At 42.0% G+C, this 24432-nt stretch overlaps 2 protein-coding genes and 1 pseudogene across 3 annotated transcripts; 1 reads left to right on the top strand and 2 right to left on the bottom strand.

The window, feature by feature from the left end:
- Nucleotides 1-11196: 11196 nt before the first annotated feature.
- Nucleotides 11197-14361, bottom strand: iscub (iron-sulfur cluster assembly enzyme b). Its single transcript, XM_080847284.1, has 5 exons — nt 14248-14361; nt 13116-13229; nt 12418-12528; nt 12129-12207; nt 11197-11783 (listed from the first exon to the last, which is right to left on the bottom strand). Exons 1-5 carry the CDS (start codon nt 14344-14346, stop codon nt 11695-11697), a joined length of 492 nt encoding a protein of 163 aa, XP_080703410.1. The 5' UTR covers nt 14347-14361; the 3' UTR covers nt 11197-11694.
- A 685-nt stretch (nt 14362-15046) lies between these two features.
- On the bottom strand, nt 15047-17564 carry LOC308372355 (sialate:O-sulfotransferase 2-like; annotated as a pseudogene). The gene is made up of 6 exons: nt 17432-17564; nt 16672-16786; nt 16259-16440; nt 16021-16158; nt 15782-15938; nt 15047-15390 (listed from the first exon to the last, which is right to left on the bottom strand). The product of its transcript is annotated as a sialate:O-sulfotransferase 2-like (transcript).
- Nucleotides 17565-18522: 958 nt separating this feature from the next.
- Nucleotides 18523-21664, top strand: rnf185 (ring finger protein 185). Its single transcript, XM_080847136.1, has 7 exons — nt 18523-18636; nt 19249-19470; nt 19594-19612; nt 19729-19841; nt 20028-20082; nt 20695-20812; nt 21187-21664. The coding sequence occupies exons 2-7, from the start codon at nt 19295-19297 to the stop codon at nt 21282-21284; spliced, it is 579 nt and encodes a 192-aa protein (XP_080703262.1). The 5' UTR covers nt 18523-18636; nt 19249-19294; the 3' UTR covers nt 21285-21664.
- Nucleotides 21665-24432: the final 2768 nt, after the last annotated feature.

Below are 24432 nucleotides of genomic sequence, written 5' to 3' on the forward strand. Positions count from 1 at the left end.
ACTAGTACCAATGGCACGATAAAATATTGTAAACGCACGTCACACATATATACTTTAGTAGCAACAGTCACTTCTAATCACATCAAACAAAAACAGCACACAATCCTATACATACAGTCCTATGCTATGCCGGCATAACCTTTTCATTACCCCCCAAACGTTGCAGATCTGACTGTAGCTTGTGAGCGGTGGGACCACAAACGAACGGCCGCTTCGCTTAGGAGCAAACAAAAAGGTGCTAGCAGATGATTTAACCTTTCCCTCAAGGCGTTGGGAAAACGTGGTTGAAGGACGATGGAAAGTCCGGTGTGGAACGTCCAGTGTGGAAAACCCGGTGTGGAAAACCGGTGTGTCGTCTGGCCGAGGAACTTATTCACCATTCGTCTCACCCTATAGCCTAGGTGTAGACGTTACCAGTGTGTAAAGTGTACGTTATTGTACAGTGTCAATCTCCAAAATCCAGAGCTCAAAACTAGCTGGCTGCTATCTTTGCTGCTCTCTCTCGTTCTCCTCGTGTTTCCCCCAGCTTCCGTTACCACAGCCTCAGTTCAAGGGTCAACTTCTCACACAACCAATTACATTACAAGAATGAAATATTCAAATGAAAATAAAATACAGGCTTTCCAAAAACCGAAAAACATTAAAGTATACAAATTGAAAACATTTTTGAAACATTTGAAAATACTTTAACATTTAAGAAAACAAAGAAAATATAGCTCAGGGCTACATTCTCCCCCCCTTAAACGGTCCTCATGACCTCATGAGACCTAACTCAGATATGAATAATTAGCTTAACATATTTTTATGGTAATACCCCTATGAATTATAGTCAAAGGTTGATCTTTAGGTCTTCCTACCCTATCATACGTTAATCTTATAACAGGCTTAATTGACCTCTTCTCTCGTTGAGGTGAATTACTATGAGGTGCAACTTCCTCATCAACTGATACTTGAGAATCTCTAGCAGACTCAGCACCTCTTTGTCCAACAGGTGTTTCTGCATCATCAACAGTATTCTCCACATAATCACTCTCATCATTGACATTTTCAGTCTCTGATGTACCACCAGGTTCACCATCACTCTCAACTGGATCAAAAACAACCTCAAGCTCATCAGCAGTGTCCACTACTGGCAAAACATTGTCACGGTTTCTCTGAGCAACATGAGCTCCCGAATCGTCATGCTCAGGCTCCCACCTGAACACTGGTCTTGTCTCACATTCAGATTCACTGGTCTCTTCATCAAGTAAGTGACTGTCAGTGTGTCTTAAGCTACATCTCTTATGTGGCACAGGGTCTCTTAGAGATCGTGTCACAGGTCTGTGTACAGGCAATGGAGCATCTTGCTCATCATCAGCTATCCTGACCAGGCTACCAATAGGCAAGATGTTGTCTCTGTGTATCGTTCTGAGCTTCCCCATCCCACTTTCAGGCTTAACCTTGTACACCGGCAAGTCAGGGAGCTTTTCTTCCACCACATAAGGTAGGGAGTTCCAGCGACTCTGTAACTTATGCTTTCCTTTCAAACCCAAATTCTTCAAAAGTACCCGATCACCCTTTGCTAAAACTTGGTTTCGCAACACTTTCTCATAGTTTCTTTTGTTTCTCAGATGAACTTGAGTGGCTGACTTAGTAGCAAGTTCATAAGCACTCTGTAGGTCCTTTTTCAGTTCTTCCACATAGCGTGAATGACTGACTGCTTCATGTTCATCCGTTCCGAAACACACATCAATAGGCAATCTAGCCTCTCTGCCAAACATAATTAAATAGGGTGAAAACCCTGTGGCATCGCTCTTAGTGCTATTGTATGCGTGCACCAGTTGACTGACATGACGGCTCCACTGTCTCTTATTAGTGTCCCTCAAAGTCCCCAGCATTGAGAGCAACGTTCTGTTAAAACGCTCAGGCTGTGGGTCCCCTTGGGGATGGTAGGGAGTCGTCCTGGACTTACGGATCCCCAAAGTCCTCAAAAGTTCCTTAATCAATCTGCTTTCAAAATCACGGCCCTGATCCGAGTGTATTCGGGCCGGAAGACCATAATGCACGAAAAATCGCTCAACCAAGACCTTGGCCACGGTTACAGCCCTTTGATCTTTCGTTGGATATGCTTGTGCATAGCGACTAAAATTATCTGTGACCACCAGTATGTTTGCATATCCACTGGAGTCTGGTTCCAAAGACAAAAAATCAATACAAACCAGCTCCATAGGACCACTAGACGTAATTTGATGTAACGGCGCCGCACGGGAACATGGGCTTTTCCAGGTTACACACTTCCCACAATTACCTATGTATCTTTCCACAGTCTGGGCCATTTTAGGCCAGTAAAACCTGTCCCTCACCAGGTCTATCGTCCTCTCTACCCCCAAATGTCCCATATCATCATGCAAAGCACGAACCACAGGCAATCTGAACTTCTTGGGAAGTAACAACTGACATACCTCTCTTCCAGATGCTTTGTGTGTGATTCGGTACAACAGTCTATCTTTAATTTTCAGTTTCTGACTCTCACGTTTCAGCAAACCTACATCAGGATCAGACTGGCTCAAGTTTGATGGCCACCGGCCAGTGTTTAAAGCGTCTCTTACTGTGTTGAGTACACCGTCCTCCATCTGTGCTTTTTGCAAGTCCTCACGGGTAAACTGTTCTAGATGGCCTAAAGTAAGGCGAGTTGCACAAGCATACAATTCAGGAACACCTTCTGCAGGGACTCCTAGAATGTCTGCCACACGCACATCATTGTCATGAGACTCAAGCACGCGTGCATGACCACAAATTGCCCTCACATCACCCTGTGACAACTTTTTCCAGGGCTCAGTGTCTTCATCAATATAGTTCCTGGAAAGCAGATCAGCATCAACATTGACCTTACCAGGGCGGTATTTAATCTCAAAATCATATGTGGCGAGACCTGCCAGCCATCTATGCCCTGTAGCATTGAGTTTCCCAGTTGTCAATACATAGGTGAGAGGATTGTTGTCTGTCATCACAGTGAATCTTACCCCATATAAGTAATCATGGAACTTATCCACTACGGCCCACTTAAGTGCTAAGAACTCAAGCTGATGGATGTGATAGCGCTGTTCTGGAGCACTTAAGCCTCTGCTGGCAAACGCTACAGGCCTAAGACCTTCGGGATGCACCTGATTCAAAACAGCCCCTAACCCTTTAAGGCTAGCATCAATGTGCAACACATAGGGCTTGTTCGGGTCTGCAAAGGCTAACACAGGCGCATTAGTGAGACACCCAATGATCTCACGGAAAGCCTTGGAACACGAATCAGTCCATCGTGAGCCAAACGGTTCGGACTCTTTGTAGTACTGCTGTTGGTCTGTCACACTTATTTTCATTCCCTTCCTCACTGGAGGATAACCTTTTGTGAGTTCTGTCAACGGCTTCACAATGGAGGAGTAGTTGGCTACAAATCTGCGATAATAACCGCAGAAACCAAGAAAGGATCTCAATGTCTTCAATCCAGTAGGCTGTGGCCATTTAGTCACTGCCTCCACCTTAGCGGGGTCTGTGGCAATCCCATCAGCTGACACAATATGTCCCACATATTTTACTCTAGGCTGGCAGAACTGGCATTTGTCCACAGAAACTTTAAGACCCACCTCCTCGAGACGGTCTAACACTTTCATCAATCTCTCCTCATGCTCCTCCAGAGTTGCCCCAAACACAATTAAATCATCAAGGTAAACAAGAACTTGTAGTAAATGCATGTCCCCTACGGCCTTCTCCATTAAACGTTGAAATGTCGCAGGGGCTCCCATTATACCCTGCGGCATTCTCTCAAACTGGTAGAAACCTAGAGGACATATAAACGCTGTTTTCTCCTTATCTTCCTCAGCCATGGCTATTTGATAGTAGCCGCTACGAAGATCTAAAACTGAGAACCAACGGCTCCCAGCTAGGCAGTCTAATGCATCATCGATGCGTGGTGTGGTGTATTGATCAGGAATGGTCTTAGTATTCAGAGTCCGGTAGTCAATGCACATACGTACGCTACCATTTTTCTTTCTCGCAATCACTATAGGTGATGCGTATGGACTCCGTGACTCTTTAATCACTCCTGCAGCTAGCAGGTCCTGAAGGTGCTTACGTACATCCTCTATGTCAGCAGGCGTCAAACGTCTGGACCTCTCTCGAAACGGTCGGGGGTCAGACAGACGAATGCGGTGCTCCACCTCTTTGGCTAGGCCAACTTCCCATTCATGGAGTGAAAACACATTGCGCCTGCGGCACAGCTTCCTAGTAAGTCTCTCTTTCCATTCCATAGGAATAGGGGAATCACCAAAATCAATCAAACTCGGGTCCATCTCCCCTGACATCTCACCAGTCACTCGCGGACTCGCCAAGTCAGCTGTCTGCACTTTACCTAGCGTTGTACCGTGAGGTATCTTAACCTCTTTCTTTGTCTCATTCTGCAGTAGCAGAGAGAAACACTTTGTATCAAGAGCCTTGACAGGGGCTACCACAGGCTGAAACATCACACCTTGAGGCAATGGCATGGCATCACTCGGTTCCACAACAACTATGCCCTTAAGCTGTGGCTGGTAAAAATCCAAATGACAAGGCACACACCGGCTTTCCTGTGGCAGGATGGTCAACTGTCCAGGGCCCATCCATTTCACAAAACCCACTGTCTCATCCAAATCCACTTCACTGATGCTATGTGGAACAGTCTCTTTTTTCAACTCAAAACTGTTGACATTTAAGGCACGGGCCAGAGTTTCACTCTTTGGATGGCCACACAGAGCAGCAAGCCTATGGAACAAACTTGCGTTGGTGCCTAAAATCACTGGGACCTGATCTGGCGTGTTAGGCCCAGGACAAATCAAAGCCAACACTGACAACGTCTCTGGTTTACCAACAAGCTCTTTAGGGAACTGCATGTCAACAACAACATATCCTAAGTATGGGTAGCTTGTATCACTAAGACCCCAAATGGCCAAGCCAGACACAGGTTGGATGTCTACATCCGACAAGTGTTTCTTGTACCATTTCTCAAAGATTATGGTCACTTGTGACCCACTATCCAAAATCGCAGTACAGGGCTGACCATTTACTTTCACATGCACAGTAGACGGTGGACCAATCAGACCCTCAGGAAACGAGGTAGTCGTCTTGACATGCACAGCTTGTTTTTTGGTTGAGCAGTGAGTGGTTTCACCTTTTGAGTCACTGTCAGGATCACGTCTGTCTTTAGCTTTGTTAAGTGAAGCTATCAGTTTCCTAATCACTTTTTTCTCATTCTCGGGAGACGAGCACTTAGAAGCAATATGGCCGTCTTCTCCACACCTGTAGCAGAAGCAGTCACTATCACCTCTAAAACTCTGCTTGTGTGCAGAAGAGCCACGATCAGTGGTCTTCATCGCAACAGCAGCAGCTGCAACCTGATGTTCAGCTACATTGTCCTTAGCCTTTAATTTATTCTCTAATCTGTTGATTTCCTTGCGTAAAGCAACCGCTTCAGAATGGTCATTGCCTGACTGGAATGACCGGGATGCTGACGTGTTAACTTCAGCTTCCTCTCTGGCCCAAGACGGCCTCCTATTCATCTCAGACACGTGAGCTTTAAGAGCTTTGAAGTCAGCCTTCAGCCCCTCCACAATGTCAGTCTCTCCTGACTCATCTCGCGCAGCAACACTCCGAACACGAGTAGTTACCCTTTGCCGTGTCCGCTCCTGCTCTTCTTCCGCTCTGATCTCAGTAAGTAAAATCAGAAAGTTAGGAGGAAACATCTTTCGCTCCTTCAACCGCAGTTGCAACAGCATCCAATCAGAGCCAATTGCTCCACGAAGTAACTGTTCAATTCTCACTCTATTTGTGTCTCGTGCTAAAATCCCACCTTTCTTAACCACTTTAGCCAGAAAAGGTTCAAGCCTCCGGACATAGTCAGACAACTTCTCACCAGCCTTCTGCTGTATGAGGCGGAAAGAGAAATAGAGGTCCTCGCCAGACTCTGCAGAACCAAACACATTATCCAGTGCATTCAAATACTCCTCAGATCTGGCATTAGGCTCACTAATACGCAATGACTTCACAACCTGTAAAGCAGGTCCTCTCAAACACTCAAGAATTCTGCGTCTCTTTTCTTGCTCAGTCAATTCACTCTCTTGGACCATTATTGTTGCCTGCTCTAACCAATAGTCCATAGACTCTTCCCCAGCCGGGGTTGGAATGATACCGGAGAAAATTCTGAGACGGCGATAACTATGATTTTCAGTCTGGCCTCGGTTTGCTCTGCTAATAGCATCAGCTAAAGACTGCATAACTGAATCATTCCCTCCAGAGGAAACTGGAGTGCAAAAACCCTTTAAATCAGCTACTGTTTTGCCTTCAGTTGCTAAAAAGATTTTCAACTTTTCTGAAAAATCATCCGAAATGGGAATTTCAAGAATGGGAGTTTCATTAGCAATCACTATATCCCACACGGCTTCCTCATGCCTCACTTCAGGGGGAACCATCTGTGGGTCAAGCTCTTCCTTGCATTCACAAAGAACCCACAAGCCATCAGTAGAACTGCTAAATCTCCTACCCCTTACTCTCACACGTCCCCAACATCGCACAGTATGTAGAGCCTCTTCAATTTGGCCAACTGCAAGCTCTTCACTCACACCAACGACTAGTATGGCATGCTTAAGGGCCTTATATAGTACACAAAACGGTCGTGTCGGATGGTTGGACAGTGGGCGGGCGGCCGGATAGTACGTACTAGTTAGCATTTGTGTCCCTTTATAGTACTCCAACGGCTGTGGGTGCTGAAAACAATTCTCTTCCACAACAGTAGGGGGAGTAACGGTTTAAGTCCCGAAAGACAAGCTACCCCATGACGTCTTTGTGCGATGGAAATCGTTAGTTGGCTTTACCTCTCCTCCACAACAGTCAATTTCTACTCTCCCACCAGCTGCCACTACTCAAATGCAACAGGTGTCAGATACACAATATTGTGACTGTGTCTAATGCTATATAGACACCTGATAGGGCAAACTTATCTTTATCATGGGAGAATGCGGGGGAGTAAAATGCTCCCGAAGTAGATTACATGTTTTTAACTTCGGGGTTAATTCCCTTTCGTCTACTGCTGGCTAGTTAATACATAGCCTACAGACAGCCGGACAGGTTAATAAACAGAATGAAATAGCTACACATTACACACTATGTTTTAATAAAACCCACGTTACTCACATACTGGTTAACACTGTTTGTTACAGCACATAAACGTTTGTCGCTACATCCAAACTGCGTCACCGTTGTCCCTCCCTGTATCTGCTCCAGCCGCACCATTTTACTTGCAATGTGAATCATTGCCATTTGTTGCACCTTAATCATTGCCATTTGTTGCACCTTAATCATTTTCTACAAACATGATATGCGGTGTAGTAAACTGAGACTCTATTCACTACTGCACAAAAACTAGACACGTTTGCAACGTTTGAAATGAAGTAGGTAAAACAACGTTCGCCAATATCTCCGTAAGGGAGATGGGTTGTGTGCTCAAATTTCCTGGGATCAAAGAAATTCATGTATTCATGTGCAGACTAAAAATCACGTCTCAGGATTTCTGCGCAAGCACGTTATTTCGGGTGTCTCAACTGTAACTAATACCACTGTCATATAATTATGAGTTCAGTAAAATACGGAGCAAACACAGTTTTCTACCGTTGTTGAAACACATCTTTAATTGCCGTCGCTCATGCTGGTTCTCTGGCAGTAGGCTACTTGGGCCGGCTCATGTATTGTGATATACAGGGAATAGTTTTCAAGGAAAGGATCTGCGCCTTTGACAGTGGCTGTTATGCATATATGGATATAAAGGTAATGAAACAGGAAACGCTAGGTCCAGAAATGTTAGTTTCCGGAGTTGATGTCGTATGGAAATGAGGTTGTAGTGTGCCAATCACGGCCAAGGAGTATCCGTCGCCATGAGCGGACCGACAGAAATTTTTGCGGGGACACGGAGAGCTGTCCGACGTCTCTGGAGAGCACGGAGAGGGCGTTTCAGCTACCGGAGAAGGCGTTTCACTTACCTGAAGGCGTTCCTATGTGCCCAAAAACGTGTCGTACGGAGTAGCATAAAAATGCCTTTAGGCTGAATGCCCTCTCCTCTGCACCATTGCAGCAGCTCTAATTGCAGCCTAACTTTAAAATCAGACTGACTCTGCATGATAAAAGTACAACTCCTCAAATTATTTAAAGTTAAACTACTAAAGACTATTTTCACAAGACAACGTGGACAAAAAGAGCTCTAAACACTATAAAAAAATCCCAGCGATGCCTCCATTTTATGTAGCGCCCCTCATGCCCTTGACTATGGCATGACCTTGTAATTAAACTAACCTTTTACAGTGGGCGCTCCCCAAGTTCTCTAAAACAATTACGTACACTATATGAGTGACAAACCCTTACAGTGTTTGTTTTAATCTTATAATGTTCCTTGCATAAACTCTTTTCACCACCATTAAGCAATCGTAATTTCCCTATTAATATACATATTATTTCCAAATCCTAAATACACTAATCCTTCGGTATAGCAATCCATAATGAAACACACAATATCCTCTTTGTAAGTAAAATCAGAAATGTTTACTTATTTAACGTACTCCGCTTAACCGTAGGTCACGCTATTCCAAAGCTAGGTAGCTTTGAACTATAAAAGCTAAGGTTACAGTGCGGCTACCGTTAGCCCAACGTGGTATACACAACTATATACACTAGTACCAATGGCACGATAAAATATTGTAAACGCACGTCACACATATATACTTTAGTAGCAACAGTCACTTCTAATCACATCAAACAAAAACAGCACACAATCCTATACATACAGTCCTATGCTATGCCGGCATAACCTTTTCATTACCCCCCAAACGTTGCAGATCTGACTGTAGCTTGTGAGCGGTGGGACCACAAACGAACGGCCGCTTCGCTTAGGAGCAAACAAAAAGGTGCTAGCAGATGATTTAACCTTTCCCTCAAGGCGTTGGGAAAACGTGGTTGAAGGACGATGGAAAGTCCGGTGTGGAACGTCCAGTGTGGAAAACCCGGTGTGGAAAACCGGTGTGTCGTCTGGCCGAGGAACTTATTCACCATTCGTCTCACCCTATAGCCTAGGTGTAGACGTTACCAGTGTGTAAAGTGTACGTTATTGTACAGTGTCAATCTCCAAAATCCAGAGCTCAAAACTAGCTGGCTGCTATCTTTGCTGCTCTCTCTCGTTCTCCTCGTGTTTCCCCCAGCTTCCGTTACCACAGCCTCAGTTCAAGGGTCAACTTCTCACACAACCAATTACATTACAAGAATGAAATATTCAAATGAAAATAAAATACAGGCTTTCCAAAAACCGAAAAACATTAAAGTATACAAATTGAAAACATTTTTGAAACATTTGAAAATACTTTAACATTTAAGAAAACAAAGAAAATATAGCTCAGGGCTACATGTGTATTGAGGGAAAGTTCATGTCTGTCTGCTGATCTGACCGCTCAGAGCCTCTGACCTGTAAGGATCCTGTCATATCATAAATCAGGTGCACAGCACGGCACACAACCAGAGCACCTAATTAGGTCATGCACGATTCCCCATTCAAAACAGAAATGAAAGCAGATGTGATGTGGGGAAACCAGGCCTAACTCAGGCTGAGTAATCCCAGCGATCCCCATGCTATAAAGAGTCCAGAATAGTCATCTGTTGTATCTCAGCATTGCTTACAGTGTCTCATTAAAGGGTTTTACAATTAGCTCCTGCTGATGAAATCTTAAAGGTTGTATCGGTTACTTTAAATCCTTTATTAGAGGCTGCTGAGTAGAAGATGTTATGGGTAGACTACGTCTGTGAGGACCAGCCAACTGACTGGAATAGATTCTACTTAGAAGCTGAAAGGTGCATTAGTCCTGGGTTCTACTTCTACAAAGAACACCTCATAACAATATTCTACCAAAATAACCCTTTTTTCAGAATAGAATCACACTCATTAAGCGCTAATGAGGAGCCTGCATTCACCGCCATAGCCTGTATTTGCCATGCCTTCTCTATTTATGGCTGTTTAGTAGGTACTGCCAATATTTCTATTGTTTATAACTAATAAACTTTTGGACAACAATGAAATTGCACTCTCCTCATCATAACGATTAATAAGTGGGGTTCATGTCAATGACAAATAGATGGCATGACAATTATTGCTATGTTTGATGTGGAATAGTAAAGTCATTGTTTGTTAGCCAACTTTCATTCCGGCACCCCCACAGTGTGTCTTGGCCTAATAAAATATGTAATTTATTCTTTGGATAGTCAAATGTTTATACTATCTCTAAACATCTCCATTAAAGGATGAGAACGTGTGCTGCTTGGAGACAGAGTTCCTGTAGCAGGATGGGGCTACAGGCCCAAACACAGCAGTGGGTCCGTCGTGATGACGCTGCGCTGTTTGGCTTCAAAGCCCAACATCTGGTGGTATGAGATTCACTCTCAAACGACAGTCTCTCTGAGGTTTTGGAGGACATTTTTTTCTCTTTCTCAACAATAACAGCCTTGTTCACTTCTCAGTGAAGATGGGGAGGTAGGAAGGGTTCAGGCTGTTCAGAAGGGTTTGACATTATCGGTGCAGCCATTGATTGTATTAGCATTTAGTTAACGGTGCAAGCTGCAGAAATATCCTTCAGCCTACATTTCATTGTTTTTTTGTGACGAGGATAGAAGTTTGTCGTGCTATGGATGCACAGTGGACAAAGGGAGCTTATGTATAAAACGATAATTTCTGTTGGCACGACAGACTAAATATGATAAATGTACTCTTTTAAAATAATTGTCATGGTGTATCGACATTAGGCCTACGATTTTTTTCAATGGCGCTTCAAAAACGTATGGTTGTAAAATGCTGCCATCTAGTGGGCAATTTGAATTCCACCACAGGGAATCCATCCACCAAAGGTGCATTTAGCTATACTAAAGTTATTAGTTATACTTATCACAGCAGTCGCCTGAGATATTGTTGATGAACATACAAAAAGTGTACATCATTTAGTATCCAACATTATATGATTATTATTATATATGTTGCGCCCCCCCTTTACTACCACAACTAAGAATAAAATACAAATGTAACATAACACAGCATAGGAAATTCTATTTCTAGAGTTAGGATTACGATAAAATGAATTACTTATTGGTAGAAATAATGACATCACAATACAGTCCACTTTTATACACTTTGTACTTTATTGTCCATAAAATATGGTTGTCACAATCAGGGAGCAAATACACTAAATATAAACTTGAAAGGTACACCACCACAATATCCTACCCCACTTAATACTGAAAGCTCAATTCCAGCTCACTGCTACTCCTTTAATCTGTGTCATTTCTAGGAGCATCACACAGTGCCACCAAATGGCTGACGCCACACACCCGTGACATAATCAAAATGCACACCTCCCAGACAAACCACGGCACTGAACGATCCTCCGCCACGACCCTCCCCGATAACAAAATAAGGCTTAGCTTTGTAGCCACTGCAACCTGACAGTGATATTCTTTTATTGTGCGTTTAATAGACAGGCTACGGTGACAAGGGCTGAAGAGTATTGGTATGCATGTTATGGTGGTCTCTGCCTGGGTAGGAAGTCAGCGCTACAGACGTGGGTTGGTACTGCAGGGCGAGAGAGGGGCAAGACCATCACCCTATAACTGCGCTTAGTTGCTGGCGCTGACAGCCTCCTTCTTGTCATTCTGCTTGAGCCGGTAGTCAGCCAGAGCGGCTTTGATGGCATCCTCTGCCAGCACTGAGAAGACGAGGAGAAGAATTAGCTTTGCCGAAAATAACCAGAGACGTGTACATGACAAACAAATAAGATGAAATTGTAAATAACTTTAGAGTGGAATGTATTTGATGTATGTATACTGTTACTAGAATTAACCATCTGATGGTGGTGCTGAAATTAACTCTTTAAACAACTAAAGGATGTTTAAGTCTATGGAGTCAATTTCCCAGGAAATGTGTTTGTGTGATAAAATATCATGACGAATTTAATAAAAATCAAGACAATTTTAATTGTAACTGCCTTTGTCTGCCTTATTAATAGTATGTGAATGTGCAATTGTGGTGTTGAATTCAAACGGGCACATACTGGAGCAGTGAAGTTTGACTGGGGGAAGACTAAGCTCTTTGGCAATGTCCGTGTTCTTGATCTTAAGAGCTTCATCAACCTGCAGGTCGAACACAAACACACACACAAATAAAAGAATACAAAAAATACTTTTAGTGTTGGCCAGAGAGCGAGAGCAAGCAGCAAACTGAAACTCTGCTGGGACTGGCCGAGACAGGAAATGACAGAAGAAGAAAATTATTTTGTACTAAAAACAACAACTCAATAAGAACGCCTAAACAGGAAATGGTGGAACAGTCAAAAGACTCACCGATTTGCCCTTCACCCACTCCGTTGCTAGGGAACTGGAGGCAATAGCTGATCCACACCCAAAGGTCTTGAAGCGGGCATCAACAATCTTTCCCTTATCATCCACTTCAATCTACATATTAAACAATGACATTTTAGAAATCATTCTGTACCACCATCACTTACAACGTACTTCTAAGGTAATAGCACAGTCCACATACCACAGACATAACTTACAATGCAAATGTACAAATAAAGGTATTTAGCAAGTAGTTACCAGGTACAATGTTGGTTTGTTTCAAATAATCGTTTATAATTACATATACTAATATAATATGCTTCTTACATGCACACCTCATTTTAATGTTACCTTATTATAATGTGAGCCATTTTGGATTCAAATTAAATGAAAAAAAAAACACATTGGCTAAATCAATATATGTAAATGTAACTAGTTTACCTCAAAGTACTCCCAGGTATAACATCATACAGAGCAGACATCACATGATCTAAGACCAATGATATTATCAAATTTTCTTTTAGCTGACATATTTTTTCAAACAGGCCTACAGCAGAACCTAACCTTCACCTTGTTTAGTGGAGAAACCCAGCTACCTGCTGAGCTACATCATTGAGACTCATTATGGTCTGTGAAAGGACAGCGATCAAATAAAAATGGTCCCAGATCAGCTATGATGAGGACTGAGAGCTGAAACGCACCTGAAGCTTCATCACATCGCCGCAGGCTGGTGCACCCACCAATCCTGTGCCCACATTCTTGGATGTCTTGTCCAGCGACCCCACATTACGAGGGTTCTCATAGTGATCTACCACCTGAGGGCGAAAGTGAATACGATCATTAGAGAATAAAAGCGGGCATAGAAAGATAAACAGCACCTTTTTTTTAGGAATGTCATGGCTTATCTGTTATGCAAACCAAGCAGCAGGGTTGGGTTACGCAAGACAAATCAAAATAAACTGCTTAAGACAGGCCGGGACTGTCCACCATTGATTTTGGCGGGTACAATGCTTCCCCCTCCTTCCTGACTGGGCTTGATTTAGGGATAATCTAGATGCTGAGTCACTCTGACCCAGTCCTACTTGAAATTACATCAGCCTCCAATGCAATGTCTGTTGTTTATACTCAGTGTTTGGCCTGGCCAACTATCTGTATGCAATACACATATTGCTGTACAATACACCTGTATAATGTACATGCATACACCTAATTCAATGAAAATGGGAATAATTACAACGTACACTAGTGTGACAAACAATAACAAACCAAGGCACACCATCATTGGCTTGGCTATCACTTAAAATACCATACGTTCATGGAAAACTAAGTATTTGTGATATTGCACAGGGCTAGCCGACTGAAGCTCCTTTCTCTTTGCAAAAACACATGGCAGTATACATTAAGGCACGGTCACCTGTCTGTTGTTAATAGCAGGTGTTATCAAGGGCAAGGTAGTTCTTGCAAGGAGCCAGTTGTATAACTAGCTTCTGTCGCAGTTGTAATTTTAATTTACAGACAAAGTTGCCACAATATCTATTGTATCAATAATATCTCTATATTGGTTTGACAATAGTGCAAATATTTCTCTGACAGTATCAAAGCATCTGTGGCATAGTTTCATTTACAAACCAGGTTTGCAAAATAAGTAAGCTAACTGGCTACGTAGCATAACTAGCTAGCGTCAAACACTGAAGTTACCAAACATCGCTGGGCTGTTTAGCTGGGTTAGCCTTTAGCTACTCGGCTAACATGTTTGCTAATTCAACTGGCTTTACCTAACTACTGATGATATAACAATTTTCATATTTTTATAAGATAGATAAATATGTTTACCTTCTTGTGGTAAGCAGACTGTATTCGCAGATCTGGAGTTGAAAGCCTCCTGTTAAGGAGAACTAAAGGAGAGACACACTTCTTCACTACGTTCGCCATGTTCGATATATGACGCAGTCCTAAAGCAGTGGAGGTTGTGTAGCAGAGCATTAGCTGGAATCCTCGCTGTGTGCGACACAGGAGGCGGAGCAACAGTGCTGTAACAGGCGTAATTGGCTTGAACAAGGAGGCGTTGTATTGTCACAATTTAGGACATCATTTCCTAGATCATGGGAATTCTGTAAATGTCAGACGGAATTTACACAGAACAAGCTGCAATTGTGCACCACTTAGTAGTCCTCACAAACATCCGTTTTATTTATAAACAATGTTGTTTCGTGTCTTTGGAAACTTGTTTCCATAGTCCAAGTAGCTGTAGGCTACACTGATGCGACCTTTTAGACCTCAAGACCACATATTTTGTGACAGTCAGAGACATGATAAACCCATACACTTGCACCCTAGCTTGAACTGGGCGATTAAACATGCGTTGTTTCATAACCCTCCAGGTCAAGTGTGCTTCAGGGCAGTTCAAAATGAAACAAAGAGAAAATAAACGTATATAGCTTGGTCAGCGGAAAGCATGATTGCTGAGTCACCGCACTCCATCTTTCCACAACACCTGCCTTAATCCAGTAGTGCCATTACAACATGCAATGACTTAAGTTTATTGACAACGTGTTGTTTGGTTTGACAATTAAGAAAGGGAAACTATAATGTACACAAGGAAAACAAAACTGTGTCAAACATTCATATTTGTCTAGTACTCATCAGGCACCCCAGAAAAAGTCTTTGCTCTGAGAGCAATGTCCACTTTCTTGATGTGGTAATCAATGCTTATCCGCATGTCTTCAGTGAAGGGGTCATATCCCAGCCTGTGCAGGCCTGAGCGCCTGAACCTGCCCTCCCTCTGACTCTCCGCACAAAGCAGGTGGTCCACAGACAGTGGCAAGCCCAGGAAGAGCACAAGGCCTCTCAGGTGAATGAAGATGTCCCTCCTCATCTCCTCATAATGCACCACATGTAGCTGCCCACTGTAACTCAGCCAGGCTAATGTGTGTGAGGCCCACATCTCTGAATACACTTCCACAAACTTAGGCCATGCTGCATTTAGTGAAGGGGAAAAAACACATACATTACTAGAATATAGAAATTACGTTAACGTGTGAGAGCTCAGAAAAGTGTGGAATAGAATGTTTAGTGTTTATTGTCATTTGTACTATTTACTGTAAATCCACAAGTTGACAGTAATACATGTAACAACTGTTTCTCACTTTTTCCTCTCCACAAAAGCAGGTTTGCTTGTTTTTGTCCTCCCTGTAGACATGCAAGCAGTCGGAGCTGTATTTATAAATAGCATCTGGATTAACTTGGTGTTAAATCCACTGTAGCCATTGAATATTGTCCATTTAACGGTTTAGTGCTTACATGTCAGCTGCAATAAACAATTGGCAAATGAAATAGTCTGTTGGGTATATATTTCATACAAGCTCACCTTGCACCTCGGTCTGATACACCACATTGTATGTCTGTTCCACAGTTCTCATGTGGCTGTCCAGGACAGTGATAAAGGCACCTTGTCATGTTCTCCTGCACATGCAGGGGGAAGTGCTTGGTGGAGAATCCACACAAACATCGCTGGCCTGCCAAAACTGCCAGGGAAAGTTTCTGAGAAGTGAGAATTATTTGGGTCATTTTTGCATTTCCACTTGTTTTAGAGACAAGCACAGCTACAGGGAGGCTTCAACTCCTTTTCAGTGCAAAAGTTTACACATATGCCTACAGTCATTGCAGGCATGAAGGTTATCAGTGGAAATGCCTTGGTTGCATTGTCTGGTGTCTTAAAGCAGCCTTTAAAAATAGTGTTTTTATCTGAGAGAGTAGAGACGTATGTGTAAGTAAATTACATTGTTTAATTAACTATACTTATTACTTAATAATTATTTCAATATTGATTTCTTAAACAGTTCACAGTTGTAAGCTGAATCTTGACTGAGTTCCAGATGGTAGATGATCAGTCGATTAGTTTCTGTACAGGTACTGGCTGGCTCTCCACTGCAGTCATGGCAGTTACTCTGTATACTGTTTGGTGTCTGGATATTATGGCCACAATAGCATCCCCTACCAAATACATGCCCTGCAAACTGATAGCCCCTAAATGATGAAAGGGTCAATGTTGCAAACACAACACCATAATTGGGAAATGCCATCACGTTCCTCATAAATAACACAGCAATAAATAGACATTAATGAGTGAGTGTAAAGTGAGTTTAAAGTCATCTATAAAGAGAGTTTTTCAAAGCAGGGGGTGTACATGAAGTTTCACTGTTTATTTTAGTGTTAAATATGATGTAGTGGGTGTGATATATTCAAGCAATGTTTTACCTCTCAGCACAGCTGGCTTGGCATTGGAGGACAGTCATAGTGTCATGGTCCAAAAAAGATGTGTTCTGTAGCATGTGCTCTGATACACTCCCTGTATAGCAACCTATGTACATAGCTGATGGGGGAAAAAAAGATAAACTTGCAATGTGCTGCGCTTTTTTGCATTGAAAGAGCCTCCTGTGTATGCTATCAGTACTGGCATGATCGGCGACCATGGATAATATTTAATACATATCGCCAGCAACATAGATTGTTATTTACACATCACTGTTTTTTAATACGTCAACTTCAGGTTTTTTTATTTCATTTTATGTATAAATAAAGTTTGATTTGATTTGATTAACATTGTGTTTAAATGAAAAGATACATGCACAACTATGACTTTATTAGACAGACTGACATTTGTTCTGTATGCTTTAGATAGATAAACTTGTATTAATCCTGTTAGGGAAATTCAGGTGAAGTAGCAGCAAGGTAATAGGAATCAAGTATATATATAGAAATGAAAATAAATGAATACAAATTTGAATATAAAATAAAAAAAACTTTAAAGGCTATGAGATATGAGAATTAAATATTTAAGAATAGGCTATATGAGAATGAATTAAATATTTCCCCACACTAATCACAGAATGTTTTGAGTCTTTTAATTCCCATAAAACAAGAAAAGTCTCAATTTAAACATGTGCGCTCAGACAAAGAGTGATACCATCCATGAATATGAGTAAAATGTAGCCTAAAGTGTAAAGCACTGTCCTACCATCATAGAAAATAACATATTTCCATCCCCAGTTGGACAGCAACTTGATAAAGAATCCAACTGTAAGTAAGGTAACAAACACAGGAAACCCAAGAAGACAAACAAATGGATGTCCTTTCAATGATGAAAACATGCTGTCAGAGAGCTCAGACCCAAAGCATTAACTCCTATCCTTCAAATGCCCGATGGCCCTGAGGCTCAGTGACACTGCACACCGATGAGAGAAATAAAGGGAGTAGGGCTATAATCTGGCCCTAATTCCAAACAAAGAGTTGAATAGTTGTATGTTGTAAAAAATCGATTACCGTAAACAGACTAGGCAACCAAAGCACTAACTGGAACTTTTGGGTCATCGACATTAGGTTACATGAATGCAGGCCATAAAACTATTTAGATTATACGACGGTAAAGCTGTGTTGTCAGCCTCAGCCTCACACGACCCATCCCCAGTGTCACAGACCACAGCCTACGAGACTAGTTAAAAACGAAGAAGTAGCTAACATTTATAGTATAGGAGGTTAGCCTACATTTAGTGTGAGCTTATAATGTAGACCAACTTTATATATATATATATATATATACGTTTCATAAGAATATTTTTTTGCTATAAGCCAAATATTAGGAAAAGCATACAATTATATCACCTGAATACATAACATGAAGAAGTTAATTGTAAATAATTAAGTAAACAAAAAATACATCTATCCCTGCATGTTCATACGACGTGACATAAACCTAAGCATATTTCATCTACCTAGAAAGAAGAAGTAGGAGACCTACTGCCTTCTAGTGGCTATTGATGAACTGTGACATTCACCAGAACATCCTGTTGAAAGAGAGAGTCCGTAATTTAAATGCAGATGCCTGTAAACCACTCAGTTCCTATGAGTGCTTCGAATGCCCTTAAACCACTTCGTTGATACATATTTTTCGCCGTGCCCTTCTAAGTTACATTACACATTACACATTACATTACTAGTGATCATAGTCCCTTGCTTGTGCGTCAAGAGCCACACACTTTCCCTTCATTTGAATACGCAGCGGCCAAACCAATGGCGTCAGCATACGTTTCCCTTGCTCACTTCCGGGTGGTTTGTTGATGCAATCTACTGGAAGTGCAACGATTAGTATGTGTCTTCACATCGGGTAACTGAATAGGACAAGTTCTTAAATATTAGTGTCAAGTCTTCGATGAATCTAGAAAGGTAAGATTGTAGTCTATCTTTGTGTTTAGATGTATGGTAAATGTATCGTGATGCCTACCAGTGTTTTGCTCAAACGATCTAAGTTGTGTTAGTTAGCCGATCAGCTAGCAGCCTAGTAAATAATCAAGTAGCCAGGTTTTAGGTTAACGTTACAGCCTCACGTTAAATAATCTGAAGTAAAGATCAGTTGTAAAGTAAGATCTACTCAGGCTGTAGGGATTGGCAATATTCTGCGTTATTTTAGTTGGTGATGACAGCGTTGGTTCTTTAACATAAAGTCAATAAGTGCAGCTAAATTAACTTGAAAAGGCAGGACTTCTTAGAAAAGTTGAGTCTCTGTGAAGCCCCAACACCCAATTTGTATCTGCTTAGTGGCTGATTTTACCGTCTCACTTTACTCTTAAAATGTAGCATTTTTGCACCTTTGCTTCGATCGCTACTCGTTAACTTGTTTGAAACGTAAAATTGACATGCCGAGAAACTCTATTTTACTAGAAACCTTGGCCATGTTTGGTTCTTTGTTCATCAAGTACTGACTGAGGATGTGTTGTTGTTGGGTTTTACTTCGCCATTGATTGTCCTTTTGACCTGACTGAAAATCTGCTCCTGCAGTCTTACGTGTGGCAATCCCTGAGACTGGACCTCCACAGAAGCGAGTATGGCCAGCGCCGGACCCCAACCCTCCGGCTCTGCAGGAGCAGACACCACCTCCAATCCTAGCTCTGGTAACCAGACAACAGGCGAAAGCAGTAATCAAGACAGCACCTTTGAGTGCAACATCTGCCTGGACACATCAAAGGATGCTGTCATAAGTCTCTGCGGGCATCTTTTCTGGTAGGGATCTAACTTAAATTTCCACACATGCAGCTGTCATTTAATTGATAAACCAGATGTGCTTTTATTTACAATTTTTTCCCCTCATTTTATACTGTCCCTGTGCTTGCCTCCACCATGCAGTTGGCCATGCCTACATCAGGTATACATTAATTCTGTCTTTTCCACTTGACAATTAAATCAGCATTCCCATATTTATATTATGAGTGTTTGTGGGAGATTCCTATTTAAAAAAACATGCATGTTTTGCTATTGTAGTGGTTGGAAACCAGACCAAACAGACAGGTGTGCCCAGTTTGCAAGGCAGGCATCAGCCGTGACAAAGTCATCCCTCTATATGGAAGAGGCAGCACTGGTCAGCAGGACCCCAGGTAAGTTACCATTCATGAAACATATATCAGATGTATTGTTATTAGACCAAGTATGTACCATGTACCATGAAGCAGTACACTCTCCTGAGATCATATTGGTGAACAGTTTGTTCTGATGTTTTGATTTTTCCAGAAACAGAAGAATTTTTGCCACTCAATAACACAAAATGTTTCTGTGTTTTCTAGAGAAAGAACTCCTCCCCGACCACAGGGCCAACGTCCAGAGCCTGAGAATCGAGGGGTAAGCCACAAACTGTTTTGATTTGTTTATGGACCTAATGATGATTCTAATTAGCTACCTAGAGAAGACCAGTGCAACACTGGCCACCATATTACACAAGGCACCTGCTATCACACCCTGCCTGATGAAACTATTACATGGGATTGAGGTATATAGCCAACCTGCATGTAATTCATTAACTAAAGTAGTACTCCCATTGAGACTTATTAAATGTCCTTGGAGTGGAGGAAGGGGACCTGCTGGGTAGTGTTCCCATGGGAATGGCACCACCAAGCTTCAGTAATTGCATCACATCCTGCTCATTATGCAGAATGCAGCTTACAGTAAATGCCCATTTGTCTTAAAAACAGTAATTTTATATATAATATATTACCAAAGCAACTTAGATTGATGTACCTTGATAATGGGTGTAGGGGCATTGTCATTTTCTTCATTCTCTCATGGTGGGGAAGTCATAATTTTGCAATACAGTTTGATTTTGCATTACAAATTTGGACAACACAGATATTCAGTTTTCAACAAGCATAAACAAATGGAACTTCAATTGTGTTTTATGTCTGGCTTTGTGACTTGTCAGTGTCCTATATGTTTTTAATTGCTATCTCCTAACAGGGCTTTCAGGGCTTTGGCTTTGGTGATGGAGGTTTCCAGATGTCCTTTGGGATAGGAGCCTTTCCTTTTGGCATTTTTGCCACAGCATTCAACATCAACGATGGACGTCCCCCTCCAGGTATTGTTTTCTCCCCTCATTGGTGGATATTTTACAGCTTAATGAATGCTGAAAAGCTATAGATTACTGGGTGTAATTGCGAAAGGAACAGAGGAAGACAGTGTAAGATGGAGGGAATGTTGTGCTTAACTTGATCTTTAATAAGAACTGGGCAGTTCTAGTGGTGATGCAGTGTCGCTCTCAAAAGTATTCAAGGTTACTCCATTCTGACCTTACAACCTGGTACAATAGCTTTTGTTGTTCATTTGGAAGACAGTGTTCTCAGTACCACAAATACCACAATCAAACCCCAATTATTTTTGATAGGGTTATTTTAGAATGCAAATGTTTACAATTAAGTGATACATTTTAATGTTTTTTTCCCCCCCTTCCAGCTGCCCCTGGCACCCCACAGCACATGGACGAGCAGTTTCTGTCCCGCCTCTTCCTGTTTGTCGCGTTGGTGATCATGTTTTGGTTACTCATTGCATAGACCGGATTAGACTGAAACTGCAGTCAGTTTGGATTCAAGAGTATGTTCCACTTCACCAAGGATACATGACAAAACGGGGTTATGTGACGAACACGCAGTTGTGCCGACTGTCTACAAGCTATTATCCTGTGTGGACATTTTCTGTTTGCGTTTCAATGATCTTTTTCTCAATTTTTAGGGGATGATTATACTTGTCACATTTCACATCTACCTAATGTTTGATTTCACGTGCAATATAAGAACTCCATAATCGCATGTCCATAATGGTTAAAGAACCCTGTCAAAATGTAATTGTGTGAAATAATACTGTGATCTTGTCTGACCATTTTTATTTTTACTAATGATGTAGTATTAATAAAACAAATTGTGGTCATTTTAAATCTGATTATATTCTCACATTTTATACCTGTCTTGCATTCAACCTGTGCATGAATACAAGTAAATAATACTCAGTATTTACTATCAATAACAACACCATTCATTCATGCCAACTGGGGTATACTTTTACATGGTTGCATGTCTCCCATCCAAAGCTTGCAGATGCTGTCTGTCTTTTCAGACAATTCTTTATTTAGTCATCATCTTATTCTTCTTAAATATGAATTCCTTGCCTTCATGCACACACTAATATTAATACATTGTATCTGAAAGGATACTCTGTTTACAGAGTAAAAAGAAAAAAAGAAAAGCAATATCACCCCAGTGAAAATAATTACACTGGGCAGCAGTTTTTACCTACATCCAGACCACATACAAACATTTGATGGGGAATTAGTTGCAAAATGAGGTCAATAAAAAAGGGTAAATGTATATGATTAGTATAGGTTGTATAAATGAGTAAATTAATAAATAAGGTAAATACATTTGGCCAATTACCCAACCCCTGCAGCTCCATGTGCCATCTGCTGCATTAAGGATGTATGTATAATTTCACCCTCACCATAGATAACTCCTCGGTTACCCCCTCTCCTCAGGTTAAAAGCCTGGGTGTCGTCCTCGACAGCACCCTATCATTCCATACCCACATCAACAACACCTTCCGATCTGCCTACTTTCACATCCGCAATATCAACCGCCTCCGCCCCTCACTCACTCCCACCACCGCCGCAATCCTAGTTCACTCCCTTGTCACTTCCCGCCTGGACTACTGCAATTCCCTTCTCTTTGGTCTCCCACACAAACTCCTCCATAAACTTCAACTGGTACAAAATGCTGCTGCCCGTATCGTCACTAGGACGCCATCCATCAGTCACATCATCCCTGTTCTACATCAACTCCATTGGCTTCCCATTAAACACCGCATTAACTACAAAATCCTCCTCCACACATTTAAGGCAATCCATAACCTTGCCCCTCCATACCTCTCTGACCTCCTCCACATCAATGTCCCTACCCGGTCTCTAAGGTCTACCTCCTCCATCACCCTGACCGTCCCACGAGCCCATCTGTCCACTATGGGATCCAGAGCCTTCAGCCGCTCTGCCCCTCACCTCTGGAACTCCCTCCCCCCTGACATCAGGAACATTGACCCTAACTCAATCGCTCTTTTTAAAACACACATCAAAACACACCTGTTTAGGCAGGCCTATAACCTGTAAAGGTCCTGCCAACTGAAGTTGTTGCTGTATTATGTATTATTCAATGTTTTATTCACTGTTGTAAGGCAACCTTGGGTTTCTTGAAAGGGGCCCTATAAATAAAAATGTGTTATTATTATTATTATGTTTAATTACTAAAAAAAACATTATTAGGGAAAGCTGGTTTCATCATAGAAACAAAATATGATTTTCTTTGATGAGTCGCTTATACCTTATCAAAGTTTATATTTCCAGACAGGAGGCGAGTGAAAATCAAGGCTGGATCTGCTCCCAAGTTGGTGGCTCTCTGGCTCTTGTCTACAATATATAGCCTATCTACCAAACTTCATAACGAATTACACTGGCTTGTTCTTGACCAGTCACTTCTTTCCAGAAAATTCTTTCTACACACCACTCCACCAGATTGCCAATGTATGGTGAGCATTCTGATTAACATCTACATTATTGGTGATGAGGTGGGTCTTGTGCAATATCTACAGTGCATTCAGAAAGTATTCAGAACCACTTTTTGCATGTTTCGAAATATTACAGCCTTGCTTTTCTTCATTAATCAAGTAAAAACAGATTCAAATGTATTAAAAAAGGAAAAAACTGAAAAAAACATCTTTGGCAGTGATTACAGCCTCGAGCCTTCTTGGCTATAACGAGCTCAGTACATCTGGATTTTTCTTTTGCTGTTTTTCTCTGCAGACCCTCTCAAGCTCTGTCAGGTTGCATGGGGACTGGTGTCTCCAGAGATACTCCATTGGGTTGAAGTCAAGGCTTTGGTTGGGCTACTCAAGGACATTCAGAGTTGTCCCTTATCCATGCCTGTGTTGTCTTAACTGTGTGTTTAGAATCATCGTCCCCACCCAGTCTGAGGTCCTGTTGGCCCCTCTGAACCAAGTTTTAATGAAGGATATCTCTGTACTTCGCTTCATTTAGCTTTCCCTCAAACCTGACAAGTCAACTGAACAGTCCCTGCCCCTGACAAACACCCCCACAGCATGATGCGTTCACCACCAAGCCTCACCGTTGGGATGGTATTGGGCAAGTGATGAGCGTTGACAGGTTTCTTCCAGACATGACGCAGAATTGAAGCCAGGGTTCAATCTTTCATCTGGCCACTCTGCCATAAAGCCAAGACTGTTGGGAGTTTTTCAGTAATGGAACTTTCTCCAATCTCCACACAGGATCTCTGGAGCTCAGCCAGAGTGACCATCAAGTTCTTGGTCACCTTTCTTACCATGGCGCTTCTCCCCTGAGTTTGACTGGGTGGCCAGCTTTAGAAAGAGTCCTGGTTGTTTCAAACTACTTCAATTTAAGAATTATGGAGGCCACTGTGCTCCTGGCAATCTTCAATTGCAGAAAAAAATGTGTAGCCCTCTCTAGATCTGTGCTTCAACACAATCCTGTCTCTGAGCTCTGCAGGAAGTTCCTTAGACTTCATGGCTTGGTTTTTTGCTCTAATATGCATAGTCAGATACGGGACCTTATCCAAATCATGTCTAATTAATTTAATTTACCACAAGTGGACTCCAATCAAGGTGTAGAAACGTCTCAAGGATGAT

The sequence above is a fragment of the Sprattus sprattus genome (genome assembly GCF_963457725.1).
Source record: "Sprattus sprattus genome assembly, chromosome: 11".
Taxonomy (NCBI): Eukaryota; Metazoa; Chordata; class Actinopteri; order Clupeiformes; family Clupeidae; genus Sprattus; species Sprattus sprattus.